This window comes from Phodopus roborovskii, unplaced genomic scaffold (genome assembly GCF_943737965.1).
Source record: "Phodopus roborovskii unplaced genomic scaffold, PHOROB, whole genome shotgun sequence".
Classification (NCBI taxonomy): Eukaryota; Metazoa; Chordata; class Mammalia; order Rodentia; family Cricetidae; genus Phodopus; species Phodopus roborovskii.
In genome coordinates this window covers 39,452,680-39,474,755 of record NW_026125295.1, presented here as the reverse complement: position 1 = coordinate 39,474,755, position 22,076 = coordinate 39,452,680, and the positions used below count along the sequence as shown (strand labels likewise).

The 22,076-nt window shown below is 39.9% G+C and overlaps 1 protein-coding gene across 1 annotated transcript in view; it reads right to left on the bottom strand.

Moving 5' to 3' along the window:
- Nucleotides 1-18,529, bottom strand: part of Col12a1 (collagen type XII alpha 1 chain) — a 116,662-nt gene extending 98,133 nt beyond the window's left edge. The window contains exons 1-9 of the mRNA XM_051173230.1: nt 18,502-18,529; nt 15,515-15,622; nt 8,836-8,952; nt 7,084-7,227; nt 6,436-6,495; nt 4,469-4,732; nt 4,128-4,292; nt 3,194-3,367; nt 272-562 (exon numbers count right to left, since the gene is read on the bottom strand). Of these exons, the coding sequence (XP_051029187.1) occupies nt 272-562; nt 3,194-3,367; nt 4,128-4,292; nt 4,469-4,732; nt 6,436-6,495; nt 7,084-7,227; nt 8,836-8,952; nt 15,515-15,587 (1,288 nt within the window). The 5' untranslated portion in view covers nt 15,588-15,622; nt 18,502-18,529. The remainder of the gene's footprint in view (nt 1-271; nt 563-3,193; nt 3,368-4,127; nt 4,293-4,468; nt 4,733-6,435; nt 6,496-7,083; nt 7,228-8,835; nt 8,953-15,514; nt 15,623-18,501) is intronic.
- Nucleotides 18,530-22,076: the final 3,547 nt, after the last annotated feature.

Sequence of the window (22,076 nt, the reverse complement as noted above, 5' to 3'; positions counted from 1 at the left end):
ACCCTAGCACTCGGGAGGCAGAAACAGGAAGGTCTCTGTGAGTTCGAAGCCAGCCTGGTCTACAGAGCTAGTTCCAGGACAGGTTCCAAAGCAATACAAGAGAAACCGTGTCTTGAAAAGCCACAAAAGAGAGACGGTGAGAGAGAGAGAGAGAGAGAGAGAGAGAGAGAGAGAGAGAGAGAGAGAGAGAGAGAGAGAGAGAGAGAATGGAGCCTGAACTAGTAGGCCATAATGTCGTATTCCAACCCTGGTGATAAAATGGCTGACTTACCCACTTGAACTTTCATTGGCTGAGTCTTCTCCATTACTGAAATAGGCTCACTCGATGTCAGTCCCTTCATGGCAGAAACACTGATCTGGTATTCTGTGTCTGCTGAGAGGTCACGAACATTGAGCGTGGTTGTCTGAGGCCCCACACTCAAAGCATGATGTCGGCTTCCTGGGGCCATTGGTGTGAGGAGGACTTTATAGCCAGTCACAGCACTGGGAGATGGATCCCAGCGTAGCTTAATGTATTTTGATGAAACATCTGTGGCAACCAGATTTGAAGGAGGTTCGATGACTGAAACAAAATCAAGCAAAGAAAAATGTGGTGACTGATAATGAAAAGCATCTCTGTGAAGTTTTACATTTTGACCTGCAATTCTGCTTATTCAAATGGATAATGTTTATATAAGAAAGTGTTCATTGTTACCACCTCTCCCTTTTCCACCTACATGAACAACCAACAGTTCCTACTGCCAGGATTCCAGTTAGCACACCAAAAAGTTTGGTGGGAAAGATGATTTTTGAAATAAACTAATGAAAGTATATTTAACATTTATTGCTTCTCTGAAACCAAACTTTCATTCTGAATTTGGCATTTTACTCACTGTCTTTACTTTCATGTCCCAATATAGATGTTTGCTAACTCTCATTACATAGATGATTTGCTGGCTATAGGCCACGAAGAAATATGAACACAGCTGTGATGTGGGCATGGCCACCCATGTAGGAAAATTCAAACAGCAGCACAACAAAATCCTTGCCTGATCTTGTCAAGCATAAAACTTCTTTAAAGTAAAGAGAGATAATCCATTCCTGGTGCACAAAAGGACCATGCGGACACATCCCCCATGGAGGGATACTGCCTTAACCTAGAGACAGGAGAGAAGTCCTCGTCCCTACTTCAAATGACTTGACTGATCTACATGACCCCACATGGATGGCATTGCCCTACATGTGGAATTGGGGGGGGAGGGTGATCAGGGTGCATGTGAGGGGACAGAGAGGGTAAGAGGGAGGGAGGGAGAGGGAACTGGGATCGACATGTAAAATAATAAAATAAAATAATAAAAAAAGATAGAGGCCCTTAAAGACAATATGAGAAAATCCCTTAAAGAATGGAAGAAAAACAAACGAAAAATTAGAATAAATTAACAAATCTCTTAAAGTAAGGAAAGCCAAGAAAAAAAAAAAAAAAACAATCAAACAGATGAAGGTAACAATTGAAACAGTTCAAGATTTGAAAACTGAAATAGAAACAATAAAGAAAACACAAGCTGAGGGAATGCTGGAAATAGAAAAACTGGGCAAACCATCAGAACATAAAGATTCAAGCATAACCAACAGAATACAAGAGATTGAAGAGAGAATCTCAGGTGCTGAAGATAAACTAGACGAAATAGAATCATCTACCAAAGAAAATCTTAAATCCAACAAATCCTTAACACAAAACATCCAGGAAATGTGGAACACCATGAAAAGACCAAACCTAAGAAAAATAGGCATAGAAGAAGGTGAACAAGCCCAGCTCAATAGCAGAAAACATATTCAACAAAATCATTGAAGAAAACTTTCCCTACATGTGGAGTGCAGAGGAGCAGAGGGGAGGATGGTCGGGGGACATGAGAGGGTGGGAGAGAGGGAAAGAGGGATGGAGGGAAGTAGGGAGAGGGAACTGGGATCGATATGTAAAATAAAAACAAAAAAATAAATTTAAAAAAGAGAGATAATCCATGTGAAGGGACATACGGATCTTCTGATAACACAAGAGTCGGGATGGGGGAAAGTTAGTCATTAGACAGTAAAGAAAAAGAAAGGAATCAGAGTCTACAATGCACAGAGAAGTCCTGAGAGAAATAACACCATGGAACTTACCAAAATATGATTGAACATTAAACCATATAAAAGTTGTACTTAACTACTTGTCAGTGGGAGGAAGACCACCTTGGGAAAATGTAAAATATCTCTTTGAAATGCCTCTCCTCTCTTCTACATACTTTGAAGTACTAACTGGTAGAAATGGGAACACTTTCCAGATGTGGGAGCATCAACCTGACAACTCTTTGAGTTATGTCTAAGCTTTGAACATATTAGGGAGCACATCATAAGGGAAATCCATTGATAGAAACAACGTTATCATTCTTTTATGTTCTAGAATACTAAAGTAAGTGTCTGCAAACTGCCAATGTTTAGGTCTACATATAAAATAATTGAAGCACATACCAGAAAAGTCTGATAATGAGTAGACAATCTACACACACACACAAAAAAAAAAAAAAAAAAACTATTTATAAAAGTCTAATCAATGGAAGGAGGGAAATCTCATGAGGTCCCACCCCTAAACAAAGAACTACAGGTAATTAAGGAATGCTGAAAGTGGGAGATGTAGTTCTTCTTAGAGATGAGCCCCCTAACTGTTTATCAAATATCAAGTGGATGCTTGAAATCATATTCATACTGGTAACACTAAATGGATTTAGCGTAAGTAAACAGGTTGTGTTAATATATTTATGCCTTTACACACATGTACACAAACATATATGTAACAATAACAAAGAAAAAAGTCCATAATTTGAAGGGAAGCAAGGAGGAACATGGGAGAGTTTGGAGGAAGGAAAAAGAAGACAGAAATTATATCATTATATTTTAATTTTAATTAAAATTAAAATATTAAATAAACTAAGTGTAATGAAAACTCGCTCCTCCCCAAAACAAAAAATGTTCAGGAACTTCACAGAAAATGAAATATTTTGTCAAATTTTCCACTGGAGGGTTTAAATAATACCAATGTATCAACAAGTTGAGTTCAGAAACCAGACAATCACTGGAGGACATGGTTGAGATATGTGGATTCTAGAATATGTGTAAAGCAAGAACCGCTGTCAAAAAGTGCTAGCGTCTATATACCCCTCAACAAGCAAGCACTCACCTTCTTCTCCACTAACCAGTTCACCAAGTTGCTCATCAACTCCTGAACACACCTGAGAGATTATCTCATTCTGAATGTCTACAATTGCATCAAAATTGGCCACGTTGAAAATGTGATTCAATGAAGGTGTGGATGCAATTTGTTTGAGTTCTTTTGCATCTGCAGCTTTAATACCTTGAAAACAAATAGGTGGTGAAATGTTAAAATGGGAAACATAACAACGTCAAGAAGTTCTTTGCAGTAATTCTGAATCTCAAATTGAAGCTATCTTTAGCCCTTTTTAAGTCAAAATCCAAAGCTGCTTTGACACCTGCCTTTAATCCCAGTCATTCAAGGCAGAGGCCAGAAGATTTTTGTGAGTTCAAGGACAGCTAGACTTACATAGTGAGACCTGTCTCAAATAGACAGATGATAGGTGATAGGTAGATAACAAACAAATGTTCGATGACAAACGATTTTATAATTTCACAAAAAGTGACTAGCTAAAGAGAAAAACAAATGGTTAATAGAAAGAACTCCCTTTTTAATTATGTCATCACTTGTCTCTGACATCTGTAAAGATATATTTTTTATTCCAAAGTGCTGAATGATCTGGAGCCTGGTGAATACTTCAAGTATTATGTAATGCAGAAAATCCACTGAATGATAATACAAGGAGGGTCTTTATTAGAATCGCTGGCAGAGTGTTCTGTGAAAAGTAGACAGCTGGCAAAGCATGTTCATATCACCTCACTTAATCCATATGCTATGAAAGTTTTATGAGGAAATAGATAAGCAGAATTTTTACTCCAAGACAACTTGGCTTAATATTATCCTATAAACCCAGTAAGCACTTTTGACAACGTCCTTCCTTGAGGAATCAACCTTTCTCTTCTTAAGCATAAGTGTACTGAGGAAGATCTAGAAAGAAAATGGCTGATCAGACTTAACCTACCCAGAGAGAAAACCTCAACTCCAATATTCCGAAGTTCCTGTGCTGGAATATCCACTTCATCCTGAGATTTGCCATCCGTGATAATAATTGCCACTTTAGGAAAGCCAGCTCTTGAGCCAGCAGATTCAGTGAAAGTGTTTTTAACCAAGTAATCAATGGCATCCCCTGAAGGGGAAAAAAAAGAAATATGTTCATTCACTCTAGACACTCATGCATTTTGCCAAAGTTAAAGACTAAGGCGTTAATTCCAAAGGTACTTACTATATAATCAATTTTTTTTATTTTGTCTCAAAATAGACATTTCATTTATTTTAAACAATAAAGGAATCTCTAAAACATACCTGTCATTGTGTTTCCACCTTTGTACGGTATTTTCTTAATTGCTGCAAGCAGGTCATCTCTTTGGTAATACTGATTTAAGTTAAATTCAGTCCTGGTATCCGTGCTGTACTGAACAACTCCAACTCTTGTCTTCTCCTCCCCAATATCAAAAGCAGACACAAGAGCAGCAATGAAGTCTAAAATGTACTTGAAATTATTTCTTCCCACACTCCAGGAGCCATCCACAAGAAAGACTAAATCAGTCCAGGCACTGACCGAGCACTCTGAAATGTATTTAACATATTTTTAAATGATTAAATGAGTTCACCTTTAAAAAAAACATGGGCTAACACTGCAAAAATGTTCCTGAGTCATTCTACTCCTTATAATGTCTGGACCCATTATTTTCCATTTACACCCATAGAAGAATATAAAATCTTATAATATGGAAGTAGTTTCAATGCACTTATCAAAATCCACTTATGGGACTGGATGCTTTTAAACTGCTAGGTAAGACATCCTGTGCAGAGAAATAACTAGGCATGTGATATACACTGCCCAGAATACAGTCCAAGTGCATGCACTGGCAGCCTGTTTTTCTAAACTATATCTTTACTTTTCCGCAAATGAAGATCCCATAAAACATCTGGGAGACACACAAAAGAAACACCAACAGAGTCTTCTCCTGCGTTGTTATTTATCAATATACAAATACAATCTGTGCTCTTCAAGCAGATGAGCCTGAGTTGAAGAGAAGAGCAAATATTTTGATGGTCTGTCATATTTTCCAATATAAAAGTCTAAGTTTATAGTCAAGGTAGTCTATGCATATAGTCACACAAAGTAGCCAAAATATCTTGTCTTCATTATTTCCATATCCAAATTTGACAACTAAAACCTCCATTATTAAACAAAAAGAGGAAATACTGTTAATGCAAAAAGTCCAAATGGCCATATGGTATCCTTAAAGGATTAAAATGCAATGCACTTTTATGACCGAACATTATCTTTCCCTCTTCCATGATCAAGGAGGCAAGTTGGTTTTCATGAAAATCTGTATTTGCAAGGCAAAATTTAGTGGACTTCTGAAGATGTTTTTGTTCTTGAAGTCAGCTGGTAGATAATAAAAGAAGTATTTTGGCAAAGAGGATCAGGAAAAGGTCCTGGAAAATTGTGCAAGACAATTTCAAGTTGCATGCTTAAATAAATTTGTATGCTGTTTAATAGGGCAATTTTAAACTATTAAAACCCATATCTGGCAGAATATTTTGATTTAGAATAAATATTGATAGTTTGGAGAAAATATTAATCTAACTGCATAGGAGAAACTTCATTTTAGATTATTGGACATCTGAGAGAATAATAAACAGTGATCTAGAGGAAAATTTTCCAGAGAAAGAGGCCTTTGTGTTTATAATGTTTTTATGATCAATCTGGGTCATAAATTCAACTTACAAAGTGGCAAAATCAGAAGTCCAAGAAACTCCTTAGGAGTTCACTCTAGCAAGCCACACAAAGCGTCAGACAAAAGGAGACTAACAGCCTCCAAGCTGAGACTAAATAAAAGTGCTTTTCATTTGGTTACAAATTCAGTTTCTTAGAGATGGGCTACAAGACCTCTGGAAAGGTTTGGAAAGCTGAAATAATCAGCCAAGTTGTTCAAAATATCCCAGAGATGAGCTCAATATGCAAGTAGACTAAATGTGTTTCATAGCAGTTGAGTTGCTTCAAGCACTTTTCCCACATATCTGTAAACACCATCTGTTGTTATAATTTCTCTTTGGAGGATCTATTAGCCAGAAGGTCAGTACTCAAGTTTTATAAGTATTTAGTTACCTATTTCTCTCACCTACCTATACTCCTACTAGAGAAAGCTTATAGCTATTGGTATAGGGAAGATGATCAAGCTTTGTGCATAATTAGAACATCTACTATAGTGTATTCCTAACATCTACAAATCTAAGCAAAAACATAGGAAGAAACTCACTTTGTATCTCTATTTTTCCGGGTTTCTTCTCTCCTGGCTTTGTTGGGCCACCTGTTTGAACTGAGTCAAAAGTCCATCATTAACAAAAAAAGTACCAAATGTGTGTGTGTGTGTGTGTGTGTGTGTGTGAGAGAGAGAGAGAGAGAGAGAGTATCAAAACATATACATTGTTCTTTAATATTGTGTTTCAAATATTTGACCTCCAGCTTGTCAGAATGCTGAACAATGATTTCCTTACAAATAAATTATTTTAATGAAATGTTAGAGGTATTTCAAAAAGACTTTACATTCTTGTTTGAAAATTTTGATATTTCAAATAATTTTCATTCAGAACACATCTGCCACTTCCAGAGGTTAGGGTTAAAAGGCACAAATGAATTGTTCATAAGCACTAATAACAAGGATCATAGAAAGTGGTGTTGATGTTACCTATGTAATAAGAGATTGAGGTTGGAAAATTGTTGGGGAAATGCATATACATGTATCTATGTGACAGTAATAGTCAAAGAAAAAGAGGCTATCAATTTGAAAGTGGGGAGGATATGGAGGGAGTTGGAAGAAAGGGACTTGGGTGGGGGCTGGGGGATAAAAGTGAAGAAATCGATATAATGATGTTATTAAAGTATTTAAACTTCTACATGTGCTTACTTGTCAGCTGCCCTATGACTGGCACACTTTCTTCTACTTCATCATAGGAAGTTATAGTCACCACATACTCTGTTTCAGGAATGAGATCTGATAATAGAGTTTCAGTGGTACCAGCTGCAAGGGTAAATTCTTTCGTAGGTCCCTCTGTAAATGCAAAAAGGGAAAAATGAATTCAACAAAAACTTTCCCAAGAATACCACATTACAAAAAAGTCTAAATGTATACCCAAAAACTGAAACTTTTACCATATGTACTTTTGCAAGACATCCAAACATTGTTTTTAACTGTCGTCCAAAAAGAAGAACTTGTATTCTTATAAAACTCAATATTTACAGTCATCTTGCCTTTTTCTGACAATCACATTCACGTTCAGTAATTTTGGGTTTTTGGTTTTTTTTTTTTTTTTTTTTTTTTTTTTGAGACAGGGTTTCTCTGTATTGCTTTGGAACCTGTCCTGGAACTCGCTCTGTATATCAAGCTGGCCTCGAACTCACAAGAGATCTGCCTGTCTCTGCATCCTGGGTGCTGGAAATAAAGGTATGTGCCACTAATGCCCAACAACATTCAATATTTTTTAAAAGCTCAAAATTCTTTTAAATTAAAGGTATGTTAGAATATCATACCAAAAATACATCATTTTATGACAACATGGAATAATAAAAAAATGTTATAAATAAGATATGACTCAGAAAGTAAATTAATTTTAAATTATAAATTAGAAGAGAACAGAAAGATTGAAAGAAACACACTCAAAATGAGGACCATAGGCTAATAGATAGCGATAATTCTTTGAATTTATTGAATTTGGTATCATATGCTTCATGATATCTTACTGAGTATTTGCCTACATAATGACAGTATACTTGTATATTTCCTTCTAGATTCTTTCAACTCTCAGTTCAGTCAGAAAGCATGATAATTCCTATAGACTACACGCCTGTTAACACTTCAGTTACATTAAATATTTCACAAAGCATAATTAAGAAATGTGGCACATATAGCAAAACTCTGAGAAATGCTCCTGGTATCTATGTGGACCACTATGCACCATATCTATGGGGGCCAGAGCACCGTGAGATATGAGGACATTGGGGATACATTAAATTGGATCTTTGTGTTGCCCATTTTGAACATTGGAAGCCCATATTCTCAATATCTACAAATGGGGTGGACCCTATTTGAAATGCTTTACAATAGTCTTTAAAATAAATCAGCCATTAACTAAAGGTACTTAGAAAGAAATAGCAAAAGGTAAGGTTTTCACACCTTTTTTGGTTCTTTAGCCATACTGTCTTTTGAAATGCTCCTTGATGAAAAGGCATTTTAAACCATTGGCATTCTAAAGGCCAAAAGATAATAAGTAAGCACACCTCCAGTGATTAGCAATATTGGCAATATCCATATTCACTGCCAACCAAAGAAGACTACTTATCACTTAACCAATACTAATAGTTACCTTCCCACCTGTTCTTAGATGTTGGTTCTCCACACTTGGGCAACATGGCTAACACCATAGGTAACACAATAGAACATCTGAAACACGTTTTGCTTTGCTTTGCTTAAGTAAGTAAGTAAGTAAGTAAGTATTGGGATTGGACTCTGTAGCCCTGAGTCCACCAAATACCAGGTGATATCAACCAAATCCCTCTGGCTTGCTCATTCTTGCCTTTCTTGTGATCATATGTGAGGTTAGGCAACCAGAACTGTATGACCTTGATATCTGTCCTAAACCCTCAGCATCTTAGAACTCACCTGTTGTAGAGTCCACCGTTATTCTATAACCCACAATTGGATCAAATGGTCTCTCCCATGACATATGAACAGTATTTTCATCTATAATTTTAAAATTCAAATCGGAAGGTGGGTCAACTGCAAAAAGAGAGTGGAAATTAGTTGCATTTTCCAATGCCAAATAATGCTTAATATGATTAATGAAGAATTGTGTTGAGCAAAGCTTACTAAAGTTGTCTTTGCATAAATTTGTTTCCAACAAATATAAAAGATATCTTGTTGGATCAGAATAAAATTAAGAGCTGACAAGATATGACAAAACATCAGAAAGTATACAAATTACAGAAGACAGCACAGAACACTTGATTCTTGAGTTGCTAGGTCATTCAAGAATGGCCAGCAAAATCAAGCAGAATAGAAACATGTTTGGATACAAGAACAATGGAATCACATATAATAACCACATATGCAAACAATTCACATAACAATTAAGGAAATTCAATACATGCTGAGTGCACTTTGAACAAGCATGCCAAATCACAACCTGCTTACAACCATGGACGTTAATTTAGAATAGTGGCATCATACATTTTTATTTATGTGAAAAGAAAATCACTGTTTGGGTTAAATTTCTGCATTGTTGTTTTGTTATTTTGTTTGATAAATCTCAGTCTGTGGCAGAGGCTTTAAAAATGTATTTAAATGAAAAGGTGAAATCATGAAAAATGAAATATGTCTCACAGGAAAATATACATTTAAGTGTATATTCATAGTAATATAGGCCAATATTATAATGAGATGTTAATTTACGATTATATAAACAATGCTAGAGATGTTTAAGAAACTGATAGTCTGCCCATTTACACCAATTTGCTGTGCTCCCAAGGTGTAAAATGGCCATTGACTTTGTAGTAGGCATACTCCATACTAGAAGTAGCATTTTAAATTAAAATGCCAGTATGGTCCTTTACAAAACAGTGGTTAATTATGAAAAGATGACATCAATGTATATTTATGGGCAATTATTTACAGTAAAGAAGAATCAGCATTGAAAGACATGACTATGTATAAAAACTTGGAGAAATCAATGACAGAAATAACTGTGAAGTACAGAAAGAACAGTTTACATACAAAACTGTACAGCATCATGCATGTGTCAATGAAATGTTGACTTATTTTTAGTTTCCCACAATGAACAAAGCTTCCATGTACAATAGTCATTACACAAAGACATTCCTGAAATATTTTATAATGATATTCTCTACAACAATGTTCATGCCTCCTCATGCAGTATCGTACTGACTCACTGTCAGTGCATGGTCGATGCTTCAAAAATCATTACACTTGAAGCAAGTTCAATAATTAGATGATTTTCAGCCATATTCTTCTTTAAATATCTTAGTCTACAGGTCTTATTCCTTGTGAGCAAGGTGGTTTACCTCTGTTTTAAGAGGTTACAGTCTCCTTTTAGAATTTTATGTAGGTCAATCAAAATGTGGTAATAGCTCTGAGAAACAAGTCAGAATTTAACAGGGATTAGAGCTGTCTTTACATTCGTGGCATAATTTTAAAGGAAACAAAACTGATTATCAGGCAAACATCTGCTTTAATAAACCACCACCTCTGAGTGTAGGAGATGTCTTTATTTTTATTGGCTACACTGGAAGAAGAATGAATGTTACTTTCTTACTATCCATACACAGGCAGTGAGATTAGGATTATTAATCTGCATGCACAGTTTAATCATTCAGCATTCTTCTGTCTGTAACCATATTGCAACGTTTAGCAGAAGTTATCACTTAGTATATGTAACAAACATGCAACAGATGTTAAAACGACAATGGGTATTAAAAGAATATCATTATAAAATATTGTTCCAATAGCAATGGCTCAGGACAAATTTAATGCAAAGGCAGACACAACTGGCCTGAGCAGCTTTAAAAAAAAATCAGTACATGGAAAAATAGTACCACCAACCTTGCAGGAAATAGACCTGAAGCAGATGACATTAGGTTAAAACTGCTGAAGGTCAGCAGCGGCCCACCTTGTTGATATCCAAGTGACCAGGATTCCAGATAGACTGAAAAAATGACTGTGGGGGAAAAGTCTTGAACATTTTAGAGGATTTTAAGGTGCTCATGGGAACTCAGATGTGGAATTCAAAAGTAGGAAAAATGACCTATCAATGCAAAAAGCAGAGCCTACCCTGCCATGCTTCTCACTGAGTTTACCAAATAGACAACATTTCAAAATTGCCATTTCATTTACAAAGTTTGGGATTTTTCATTAGAAAAAATAATGAAGTGGGTGTCAGGGTTAAGTCATTACAAATATGTGTTTTATTGATTTGGGGAAAATATTTACATTAATTCACAACCATCATTACATTGTCATGGAGTCTAGGTATTTCTGAAAACAATGCTGGTGTTGGCATAGTACAGAGACTAGCTACGTATGGTTTGTAGTAGCAGATCACCACAGCCAAGCCAAGGAAACTGAATTAAAATTATAAATAACAATCAATTCATAAAACTTGGGTGCTTATCATGGAGAAATGAAATTTTAAGTATTTATAACTGACAGTTTATTTTTATACTTCAACATGATGCTTTCATTACCAAAATAATGTGACATGAAAATGTCTCCTTGATGAGATCTCTGTTACTCAAACTGGTAGGATTTAGGACATGGTAGGGATGATCATACTATGTAATAAATGTTCAATGTCTTCTATATAACATGCAGACATTTAGACATTTACTGGTTATTTCCGTTTGTATTTATAATAGCCTAGCCATAGGCCTTGTAATCCTTGTTCTACAAATAAATTTAAAAGGAGTCGGCACTGCTCATAAGTAACAAAAATTTTTCTTGTGGTCTGAATAGTTTTCCACCACATTAGATTAAATGTAAATAGAAGAAATATTTCAGTTTAAAAAAAACTTTAGGATTCAACACTTGTTAATATGTACATACATATTTTTCTATTCTCTGAAAAGCCACTATTAGAAGAAATTATGGCTGCTCAATAATTATATGTGTCATGCTGACATCTGCAACTCAAATATAGATAGAATTTGGAAAACAGCTATGCCCACCACTATACCATCAATGTGTATATAGATAAAACCTGATATATTAATGTGTTCAAATAATTTTAAATCTAGTGTGTGCCTTGTTTTAAAGAAAAATAACATTTTTTCCAGTTGAAGTACCCAACAAGAGTCTACATCCAAAAATTAACCATGGCAAATTTACAGATGGGTAGAAAGATGGATGGATGGATGGATGGATGGATGGATGGATGGATGGATGGATGGATGGTTGGATGGATGGATGGGTAGATAGGTGGATGGGTGGGTGGGTAGATAGGTAGATGGGTGGGTGGGTCGGTGGGTGGGTGGTGTTGGGTGGATGGGTAGGTGGATGAGTGGATTAATGGATAAGTAGGTGAGTTAACATGTGGATTGGTGGATGGGTGAATGGATAGCTGAATCAATGGCTTTAATATAATACATTATAGATGAAGTCTAAAATCTACACTAAAATGTCAACTAGAGGTACTGGAGAAATGGCTTAACTGTTAATGGCTACTCTTGCAGAGGACCAGGGTTCAATTCCCAGCACCCACATGGCAACTTATAATTGTCTATAACTTCATTTCCAGGGAATTCAACACCATCACCCAGATATATATGCAGGTAAAACAACAATTCACCAAATAAAATTAAATATATTATGTAAAAGAATATCAATTTGAGGAACTCTTACTTCCTCATTTAGAAAATAAAACAATCAGAATACATGACATCTAAGTTTTCCGGTTTGAATATTTTGTTGCATGTTAGATACAGAATTATAGAAATATATATTAAATTAGCCCCTTAATCTAGACACAAAGCAGTTAAAGGTATGACTTAAAATAACTGATAAACTGATAATAATTATTTATTATATGCTATGAACTATAAATAAAGCCAAAATTAAAACTGTGTGTCGTGAATTCTAGATAAAGGAAAAAGGTATCCAACACCCAAGGAGCAGTGACCTCTCAACCATTTAATGCAAAGTTAACTTTTCTAAAAATCTATTACCATATGATACACAATTCACACAATGTAGGTCATTCAGAGCACTAACAAAGTTTAAAGTTTGCTAATCTAATAATTACTTAAGGCCAAAAAGAGAAAAGTAATCTTTGCCTTTGTTTCTGTATTATACAATAAACTAGCATGGAAATATAATTCATCATACAAATAGAAGCAATGTGGGAAATCATTATCATAGTTTCTAAAAGAAAAATGTAAATTTTTAAATAATTTAAATTAACATTAAAAACTATCATATAAAAAAGCAAATTAAAAATATCCAGGAACCATATACCTACAAGAGCATATAAGTCACACACAAAAAAGCAAAGTAACCTTGGCTACCTTAGCAGAAGACTGCAAACAGAGGGGCAAGTTGAAATTTTGAAATGCCCCAACATAAAGATTTCAGAGGGGGGGGGTAATCTATTTTCTAGCTCAATGTCTTCGAAAAGACTTTGGACACAACTTTTGTTAGCTATTCACAGGCTCCTGGGGCCACTTAGTTGGTAGTTAACACAAGAACTGAGCTGCCCAACAAGGAGCAAATATGTGGCTACCAAGCACTTGAAGTGTGGCCAGTCCAAAGTGAAATGGGCTGCAAATGTGAAGTATGTATCCAGCTTCCAAAACTTAACACAGAAATGCAGAGGAGGTTGCTGATAGTTTTTCTATTAATTACATGTTAAAATAATCATTTTATGTTAAAAACCTTTCATAAAAATCAATTTTCCTATTCACTTTTTTCTATATGACTATCAAAAATGTTTAAGTTATATATGTGGCTTATATTTATGACTCATATTTCTGTTTGACATTGCCAAACTATAAAACAATCCAAAAACGAATCTTATTAAAATATACTGACCTAGGGGAGGAAAAGATAAGAGCTAAAAGAAAGGGAAAAAAAAGGAAGAACTTCACCATGTGGAAACTAATACAAAGTTAAAAGATAAAACATGAGAAATAGTAGAAGTAATCAGGAAGGCAATGGTACAATGTCCTTTGTAACTGTATTTTGCTGGCTGGTCATTACCAGTTCAGAATTGAGGTTTACCACTTACCATTGTCTTCAATCTAACACTATACTTAAGAATTCTCAAAACTTTTATTTTTCAAGGAACTACTTTCTTAATAAGCAATAAAAGGGCCACTTCAATGACTTATCTAAAAATATCTTTAGTAGTACTTCCAGAAGTTTCTCAAATAAAATTCCTTCCTAACTGACGAAACAGAAAGGATTACTGGAAGGCCACCTCATCAGACTACTCCTTCAGGAGGCCAGAGTAGCCTCTACATTTACTCATCAAGTGAGCCCGGCCAGCAAGTGACTCTGGGGCTTAGATGTAAGACACATTTGGAGAGGGACTCATTGCCTAACATTAATTCTCTGTACCTGCAGTTTTGAAGTAGTATATTAAAAAAAAAAATCAGAGTTGCCAAGAAACAGCCCTACATACCTACCCCCTCTACAAGCAGCACAATCCCCTGGAATTTCCAGAGCCTACAGATGTCTGCTCCCTAACTTCGTTAAAGGTGTCTCTTTAATTGGAGACGGTAACAAGGCTTTTTTTTTAGTATTATTATTAACACATTTATCTTTCTGAATATGATTAGTTTGCCAAATCTCAAAGGACAGTTAAAAGAGCCAGTGAGATTATTACATAGAAGTGGCTTGCTTAATAAATTATGAGACATTTAAAGCATCAAGTTCACCAAGCAAAATAAAATTAGGTTACAAGTTTAACAGACCTTTTCTAGAGGACAAGGGCACTAGAAGCCATTTTGCAGCTGCATTGTGGTGCCCCTTGTCACCTAGCACCCAAGTATTGAGGTCAGATACTGCCAGGTCTTCCTGAGCCAAGCAAGGGCAAGCATGCCAAGGGGGTGCCCAGCTTGCAGCCGCCTCCAGGCTGGAAACCCTGGCCAACCCCTCTGAGCTGGGTTGTTCTAGGACACGTGCTTTAGAGACTTTGGAACTAAACACCAACAGCAGAGTCCCTAGGTTGAATGACATCCCCTAATGGTTGGCTTCTGTTTGTCACTCATTCCCCTACCCACCTACCCAAGTGGCAGCCAGTTTGACAGCTGGCTCCTTTGCCTGAATGTCTGCCTAGCCAATTGGGCTCCCCTAGCCTGCTCAAAACGAAAAGAAAACCAGACGCTCCGAGCTGGCAATGTTGGAGACTTTTATTTCATGTTGTCACCAAGGTCACAGTCCCGACCAAGGTGATGAGCTGTTGATCCTGTGAGGATGTCCATATTCGGAGGTTCCTGGTACCCAGCCCTCCAGGATCCTGTTGGTAGAGCTGGATGCATCTGTTGCTCTATCCTGGGGCTGGTCCTCGGGGAAGGCAGCAGTGTAGATGGCAGTGTGGACAGCACACTGCAGACAAGCGCTAAGAGACCACACAGCACTGTACGGAATAGGGAAAGCAGAATCTAAGAACTGAACCTGAAAGCTCGGAAGGAGGGCATTTCTCTGGAGAAGAGAAATCACCGGAGAAGTGCAGAGAAAACAGAGCAAGCAATAGAAGCAGAAGAGATGACAGTCTTTTCCTTTATTGAATTTTTCTGTGTCACTTGCCATAAGAGAAGTACAAGCATTTTACCTTCTGCCTCGATGGAAGAGAGGAGTAGGGCCACGCCCAGGGCGGCCAGTGCTCGGGGGAGCCTGGTATGCATGCTTTGACCTCAAGCTCACAGTCTCATGAAGGGATCTGCAGGAGAAAGCAGCGATCCATCAGAACCCAGGCTAAGCAGGCCAGGAACAGGTTAGCCAGCAGCCTAACCATGGTCCAGAACCCAGTCAAATTTGACTTAGTAACAATAGGGTCCAAGCCCAGCACATAATGGACTTATTGTGCAGCCAAGCAAGTCGAGTTCTTGAGATAGGTCTAATAGGGGAACTAGTAGGAAATTATAATTTTAAGAGGTACCAATGCCCTGTGAAGGCCTGACCAGACTGCACATGGCTTCATCCAGCCAAGGTGATAGATAATTTAGAGGTCACTTTATCCCTGACTCAACCAAATGTCTCTTCCAGCTGGGGTTTTCATTTGGCTGCTTTTGGCTAATTGCTGAACTCTTTAGGTAACTGTGCTTTAGTGGTCCCAGGATAATTATGTTTTCTTCAGTTTGTCCTGACTAAATGTATGCAAGTCTTTAAAATCTAGAATAGATTACATAGGGATATGCAAGACGCAACTGAAACTCAATTCTTCTGATAACCATGTTGTTTTCACATCTGATAAACCCTTTTCAAAAGATCAGGGGGGAACCAACTCCAAAATGCATAATAAAAAAGGACAAAGCAATAGAAAGCTGTATTTTTAAAAACCTCAATAATTCATCTTTGTGTTTAACTAGTTCTTAACGCTGGAAGATTACAACTATACAAGCTTCAGAAGCAAGAAGGTTCTATTCTGACTTTTTCCTGGTTTTGCAACTGGGTTAATTCCTTAGTAAAGAGTCCTACTCTCCTTTGGTAGTTTCCCAGCATGTAGTAGCTGTTTAACCAGGAAAATGGATGCCCTTATATATTCTTAGGTCCAACCTAGAAACAAAAGTTATAGCAATGAGCTGGACTGAGAAGGTGCATGCGGCCAAACACAAAAACAAGACTAGAAGATGCATAGGTGTACACATTACTGTAAGGCAATGCCATAGGCCTAGTGACAAATGGGGATGGGGAGGGAGGAAATCCAAAAATAAGCCAAAGGTTGGGCTGTCCTTCAGAAAAGAAACTGACACTCTCCAACCATGCCTTTCCAAATCTTTGGCACGAGGGTTAGGGAAGCTTTCTTCATCTGAATGTAAACTGCATTTTACATGTCTGATGAGCAGGCAGGCCAAAAATTGCCAAGACTAAAATTTTGTCGCAGCTCAGGGATCTAAGGGATTTTAGTAATGTCTTTTTTCCTAATTAACAACTGTGACATTCTAACCCTTTTCTACATTAGTTTTATTTTTTTTTTAATAAAAATGCATTGTTGCCATTGTTGCCATCACCCGGCCACAACGTTGATATAATTTGGAATTCAGTTGCAAACTGGGCTCACGAAAAGTTAAAGCGTGGTAACCTACTACACACACACACACACACACACACACACACACACACACACACACACACACACACACACACACACACACACACACACAGACACACACACACCAAAAAAAAAAAAAAAAAAAAAATCTGTGTGCTGTTCTGGGAGGTTGTTAACAAGCTGAACAAAAACTTGGTCTTGGAAGTGCGTTTTTCTGGGGCTTGTGCGCCACCTATCGGTTTCCTGACTCAGCATCAAGAATGAATCATCTCTCATTGGGGTATCCAATGAATAACTCAACCTTCTCAGTCAGCCAAGAATTCCGTCCATATACGTTTTACAGAAAAGCTTCTCTCTCCGTCTTAGCCAAAACATTTATCGGAGTGCTTAGCAACACTTCATTGAGCATTCTCAGACATCCATGTCTGAAAGTGGCCGCCCCTACGTGGCAGTAGGATTTCCCTCACTTCCCCCTCATGAATGAAAATGAATCAGCTGCCTGGAGTGGGGGCGCTATGGGAACTGGTCCCTTTTGGACAACTCGCCCCTCCCCCAACCCCTGCTGGACGAGGCCAATTCCTTAACTGTCTCAAGTTAATTTTTTCCCCCAAAAGCACCCACAGGCATATGTTCCATGGGCCCATCTGGATTCCAGGCGTCACATACCTCTTCTATAACTGCAAACTTGACCCTAGTTAGCCAAGGACGACCTTAGTCTCATTTCTTTTCTCCCATTCCACCCCATGATTCCTTGGAAGGCTCCAACCTTAGAGTTGGGGATGGGGAAGTATGCCAGAAATCTGAACTGGTCAGGGGAGCGTGGCTGAGGTCCTGCTTGTCATGGCTCTGTAAATTCGTGGACTCCTCATACTCTGATCTCTATACCCAAGGACTGGAAAAGAAACCATCTCAGAGGTCCCACTGCCTGACCCTAGATAGGACTTAATCCCAAAGCATCCCAAAAGGATGTCTCAGAAGCTGTAAAAAAAAAAAAAAAAAAAAAAAAAAAAAAAAAAAAAAAGCCGGCCTAGCTCACAAACACTTGGAACACAGTGGAGGATGAAGCCCAGGGCTGCTCCCCTGGAGCATCTGGAAATGCCACTCGCGCCCAGCCTTGCCACGCCACGCCGGAGCGCTTTCCATTGGCCCTCCAAGGAATTCTGTACAGCGTGTGCAGAACCTCACTTCTTTTTCCTGCAAACTTCTTGTGCCCATGTTACAAGCCGGGAACCCTGGCAGCCACCTCCGCATTCCCTCCGCATTCCGTGCTCTTCACTGAAAGCGACAATGTCTATAGGGGGTATTCCCCTGCAGATAGACAAATAGAGCCGAACAAGTCACCTTTCCTTCTCCCTCCCAAACTCCAAAGAAATCTCAAAGTTCCTCCATTGCGCCTCAGTACCTCATGCACACAAATCAATAGCTTCCAAAGCTAACTGGCACTCCGCCTGGCCCGGGTTAAGATGCAAGCAAGAAGCAACTTTTCCCAGTTATCTTTGGGGAAGCCCTCGCCGTTAGGGTGTGGGGAGGACAGAAGCCATACTGACCTGAGCCGGCAGTGACAGAGGGAGCGGGCGTCCAGCAGCCAGTGTGTGGGACCCCCTGGGTCAGTGAGGGTGCTGCGCTCCGGGAGCACCTGACGGTTGCGAGCGTGGGAAGGGTGGCAAGAGCACCCAGAGTGGAGTGCGGAGCAGAGGCAGGAGGACTGACTGCAGCTGCAGCGGCCGCCTTCGCCGACTGGGAAGAGGCTCCGCGCTGCGGGCTACTTAATAGAGGGCTGTTCCCAGCTCTCAGTTTACTCGGTTACGAAATGCTTGAGAAGGTGGAAGGCTGCCACGGGTGATGTATGCTACTCCGCGGTGAAGGAGGTCTACTTTTGGGAACGTGTGCATACTTTGAGCATTCCATCCGCGTGAGGTGGCGATCGCCGTAGTAGCAATGCCCCTCTGGGGGCGGAGAGGAGGGAGGGAAAGAGGGGGACAGCCGCAGCCGGGTTCCCTGCCAAGGGAGGCCACCGGCTACTCCCGCTTGGGGCGGGTAAGGAGTTCGGGTTTCCCTATCCCGATGACTTTCTTTAATGCATTTATTTTTCTAAGTTAAGAACAATGGAGAAGGGGGGACGCTGTTCTTAGTTTCAGAGTGGCGCATGGGTAACCCCTTCTCCCTCATTCTATGCCATCCTCATCCACCACCCTCTCCACCTTCTTCCCCCTCTGTCCTGGGCGCACTTAAAACCGATTTACAGGGTTTCCATTAACTAACTGTCTGTGCACGCAGCGGGCCTCTGTCTTTCCCAGTCTCCAAGCCGCCACTGAAAATTTGGACAGACTGGTGCTCCCAGCTCAGAGATGGGATGACTTTCCCAGGCTTGTCTGTCTAACCTGGTTTTTCAAGATAGAGCTGAGAAGCTCGCATTCAATCTGGAGGGAGGGAGAGGAAAGCTATTGGTATCTAGGGGTCATCCCAACAAGACACTCAACAGCAAGTTTTATTCACCATAGAAATTTCTTGCCAGGTTGGGAGCAAAAACTTGGCCCAAACTGGAGCTTCAAACTGTCAGCTCTGCCCTTAAAAATTCCTAGAGGTAAAGAGGATCAAGAGGTGCTCATGAACACGCACGCGCCCACGCCACAGACATACACAGAGCGAGGAAGAGGGAGAGGGAGGGGGAGAGGGAGAGGGAGAGGGAGAGGGAGAGGGAGAGAGAGAGAGAGAGAGAGAGAGAGAGAGAGAGACTCACACAAGATAAAGAGAAGGCCAAGTAGGAGCCGGACACTCTGCCAGCACACAGCCTTTTCCTACAGCTCCCAGATATTCCCAGCACCCCTTGGCTGCAGTGGGAGTCTGGCACTTGAAGTTGCCAAGTTGTAGGAGATGCATGGTAGAAAGCGTCCAGTAGTCACACAATGTTATCCGAAGAGCTCATGGCAGCTTTCAGGCCTCTTGAAGCCCAAAGAAGTTGCCTCTGCTGGGTTTGGCTAGTAGGTACTGGGAACAGCAGTGAGCCCTGGACCCTGGAATTAACTGGCCCTGATAACTGAGAGCATAGGCTGAGGTCACACCTGATGTAAGCCTTTCTTTTTTGCTTGATCTCACCTCTTCAGATTTGACCTTTCCTCCTCTGGGCACCATAGTCTTCGGAATGACCAAACTTTCTGCACGTTTCTTACCTAGCCCTCTTGCGCCTAGCCCCATGCACAGACTGCCTCTGGCCAAAGCCAACCGAGCAAGAGAGGAGTCTGGAAGGAAAGAAACTAGAAAAATGAGAATGGCCACCTCTGCACATTCCTGGAGCACGCAGGGCCCACTCAAAGGCCGCTGAGCAGCTTGCACAAAGCGCCCACACAGTGCGCAGGCTTTTCCCTCACATCTCCACAGTTCTGATGTCTGACAGATCTCCAGCATGAGAGCGTATCTACAGGGTGCAAACACCAACAAGAGGGCAACACAGCTGATGGCTCACACCCCTGTGGTGCTTACAGCCACCCCAGGAGCACGAACCCCTCTCAAGCTTTCAGGGACCTCAGCTTCCAATCTGGCTCTCAAGCCCCACAAGCATGTGTAGGGCAGCAACAAGACTGAACAGGGAAGTCCCCAGAGCTCTGTTCCTAGCAATAGTGCAGGTAAAGGCCTACACCAGCCATAGGGGGGGGGGGGGGAGGGAGAAAGAGAGGGAGGGGGAGGGAGAGAGGGATGCAAGCACAATGACACTACATATGTAGATATGAAAAACATCTGCTTCGTCTAGCTCAATCTACAGCGTGAAGACTGAGCAGGAGAAGCTTCTGGGTGCACATGTCCTCCCCTACCTTGAGCAGCGTTCAGACACCCACTCTGGAGTTTCCTTAGTTTTGATATTCTTAAACAGGAAAGCTGGGAAACAGTTGCTGCAAGGAAAGTAGGTAACACAAACCAACAGCTGCATTTAAAAAAAAAAAAAAAAAAAGCCTTCTCACCCTCAGAAAAACAATCCCTGGACAAAATTTTTCAGGGTGCTACAAGAGGAAAGAGGGCATACACACGTGTGAAATAGACTAGAAGAGTCAGTCACAAATGAATGCAAGTACACATATTCCAATGGGGAATGAGGGGCAGCTCAAATACTCCTCTGAATTGTTTGGTCACCTGAGGCCTGGATGCTTGACTCCTAGTACAGTAACTGAACAAACCCGGATGAACCCTCTTGTACCCGGTGCCTTTCAAATGGAATGCATTAGGGTTACAGTAAAGCGGTGGGTTTTGCTGGTTGTAGTCTTTCAACCTGATTGCTTCCTGTGGGTCTCAGTCTTCGATGACATCATCAGGATCGACACCCCTCCACCCCATCCCCATCCCCATCCCCGCTCTTCCGCTCTTCCGCTCCCACCTCTTCTCCCTTCGAGTCCTGGGTTCCTGGGGGCTCAAGTTCCTGAGATTACTTGTCACACAGCGCAACCTAGTGGCCGACTGGAAGTCTGAGTCGGAAAGTCCAAATTAAGAAGGTAGACCTGAATTTTGAGGTGATTTTGGGGGTGATTGGGGGAAAATCTGCAACTCACCTACCTGACTCTCTTAAAGTTTATACTTCGCTGTGGGGTGGTGGAGGGAGACAAGAACTTGGCTTCTGTTAAGGCGCTTTCTGTAGAAAATCCTTCCCCAACAATCTAGGGGGCCTCTGGTAATGGATCAGTATTTATCCCTAGTATTAGAATGGACTTTGGGAGCCCATTCCATAGAGGGATACTCTCTCAGCCTAGACACATGGGGGAGGGCCTAGGCCCTGGTCCAAATGATATGGCAGACTTTGAAGACTCCACATGGAAGGCCTCACCCTCCCTGGGAAGCAGATAGGGAATGGGATAGGGGTCGGTGGGGGGCAGGGGAGGAGAGGAGAGTGCAGGAACTGGGATTGACATATAAAACAAGCTTGTTTCTAATTTAAGTTTAAAATAATGAGAAAGGAAAAGAAAAGAAACTCCTGCCCCAAAGCTGTGAGGTTCTGAACAGGCTCTGAAGAAGTAAACAGTGAGGAAATATCCATTTCAGGATGAAACTAAGACTACTGCAGCAGAATTAACTTCCAGAAACTAAAAGCATATGAAATCAACTTAACTAAAGTCCCTGGAGATAATGTAAAGTTTCT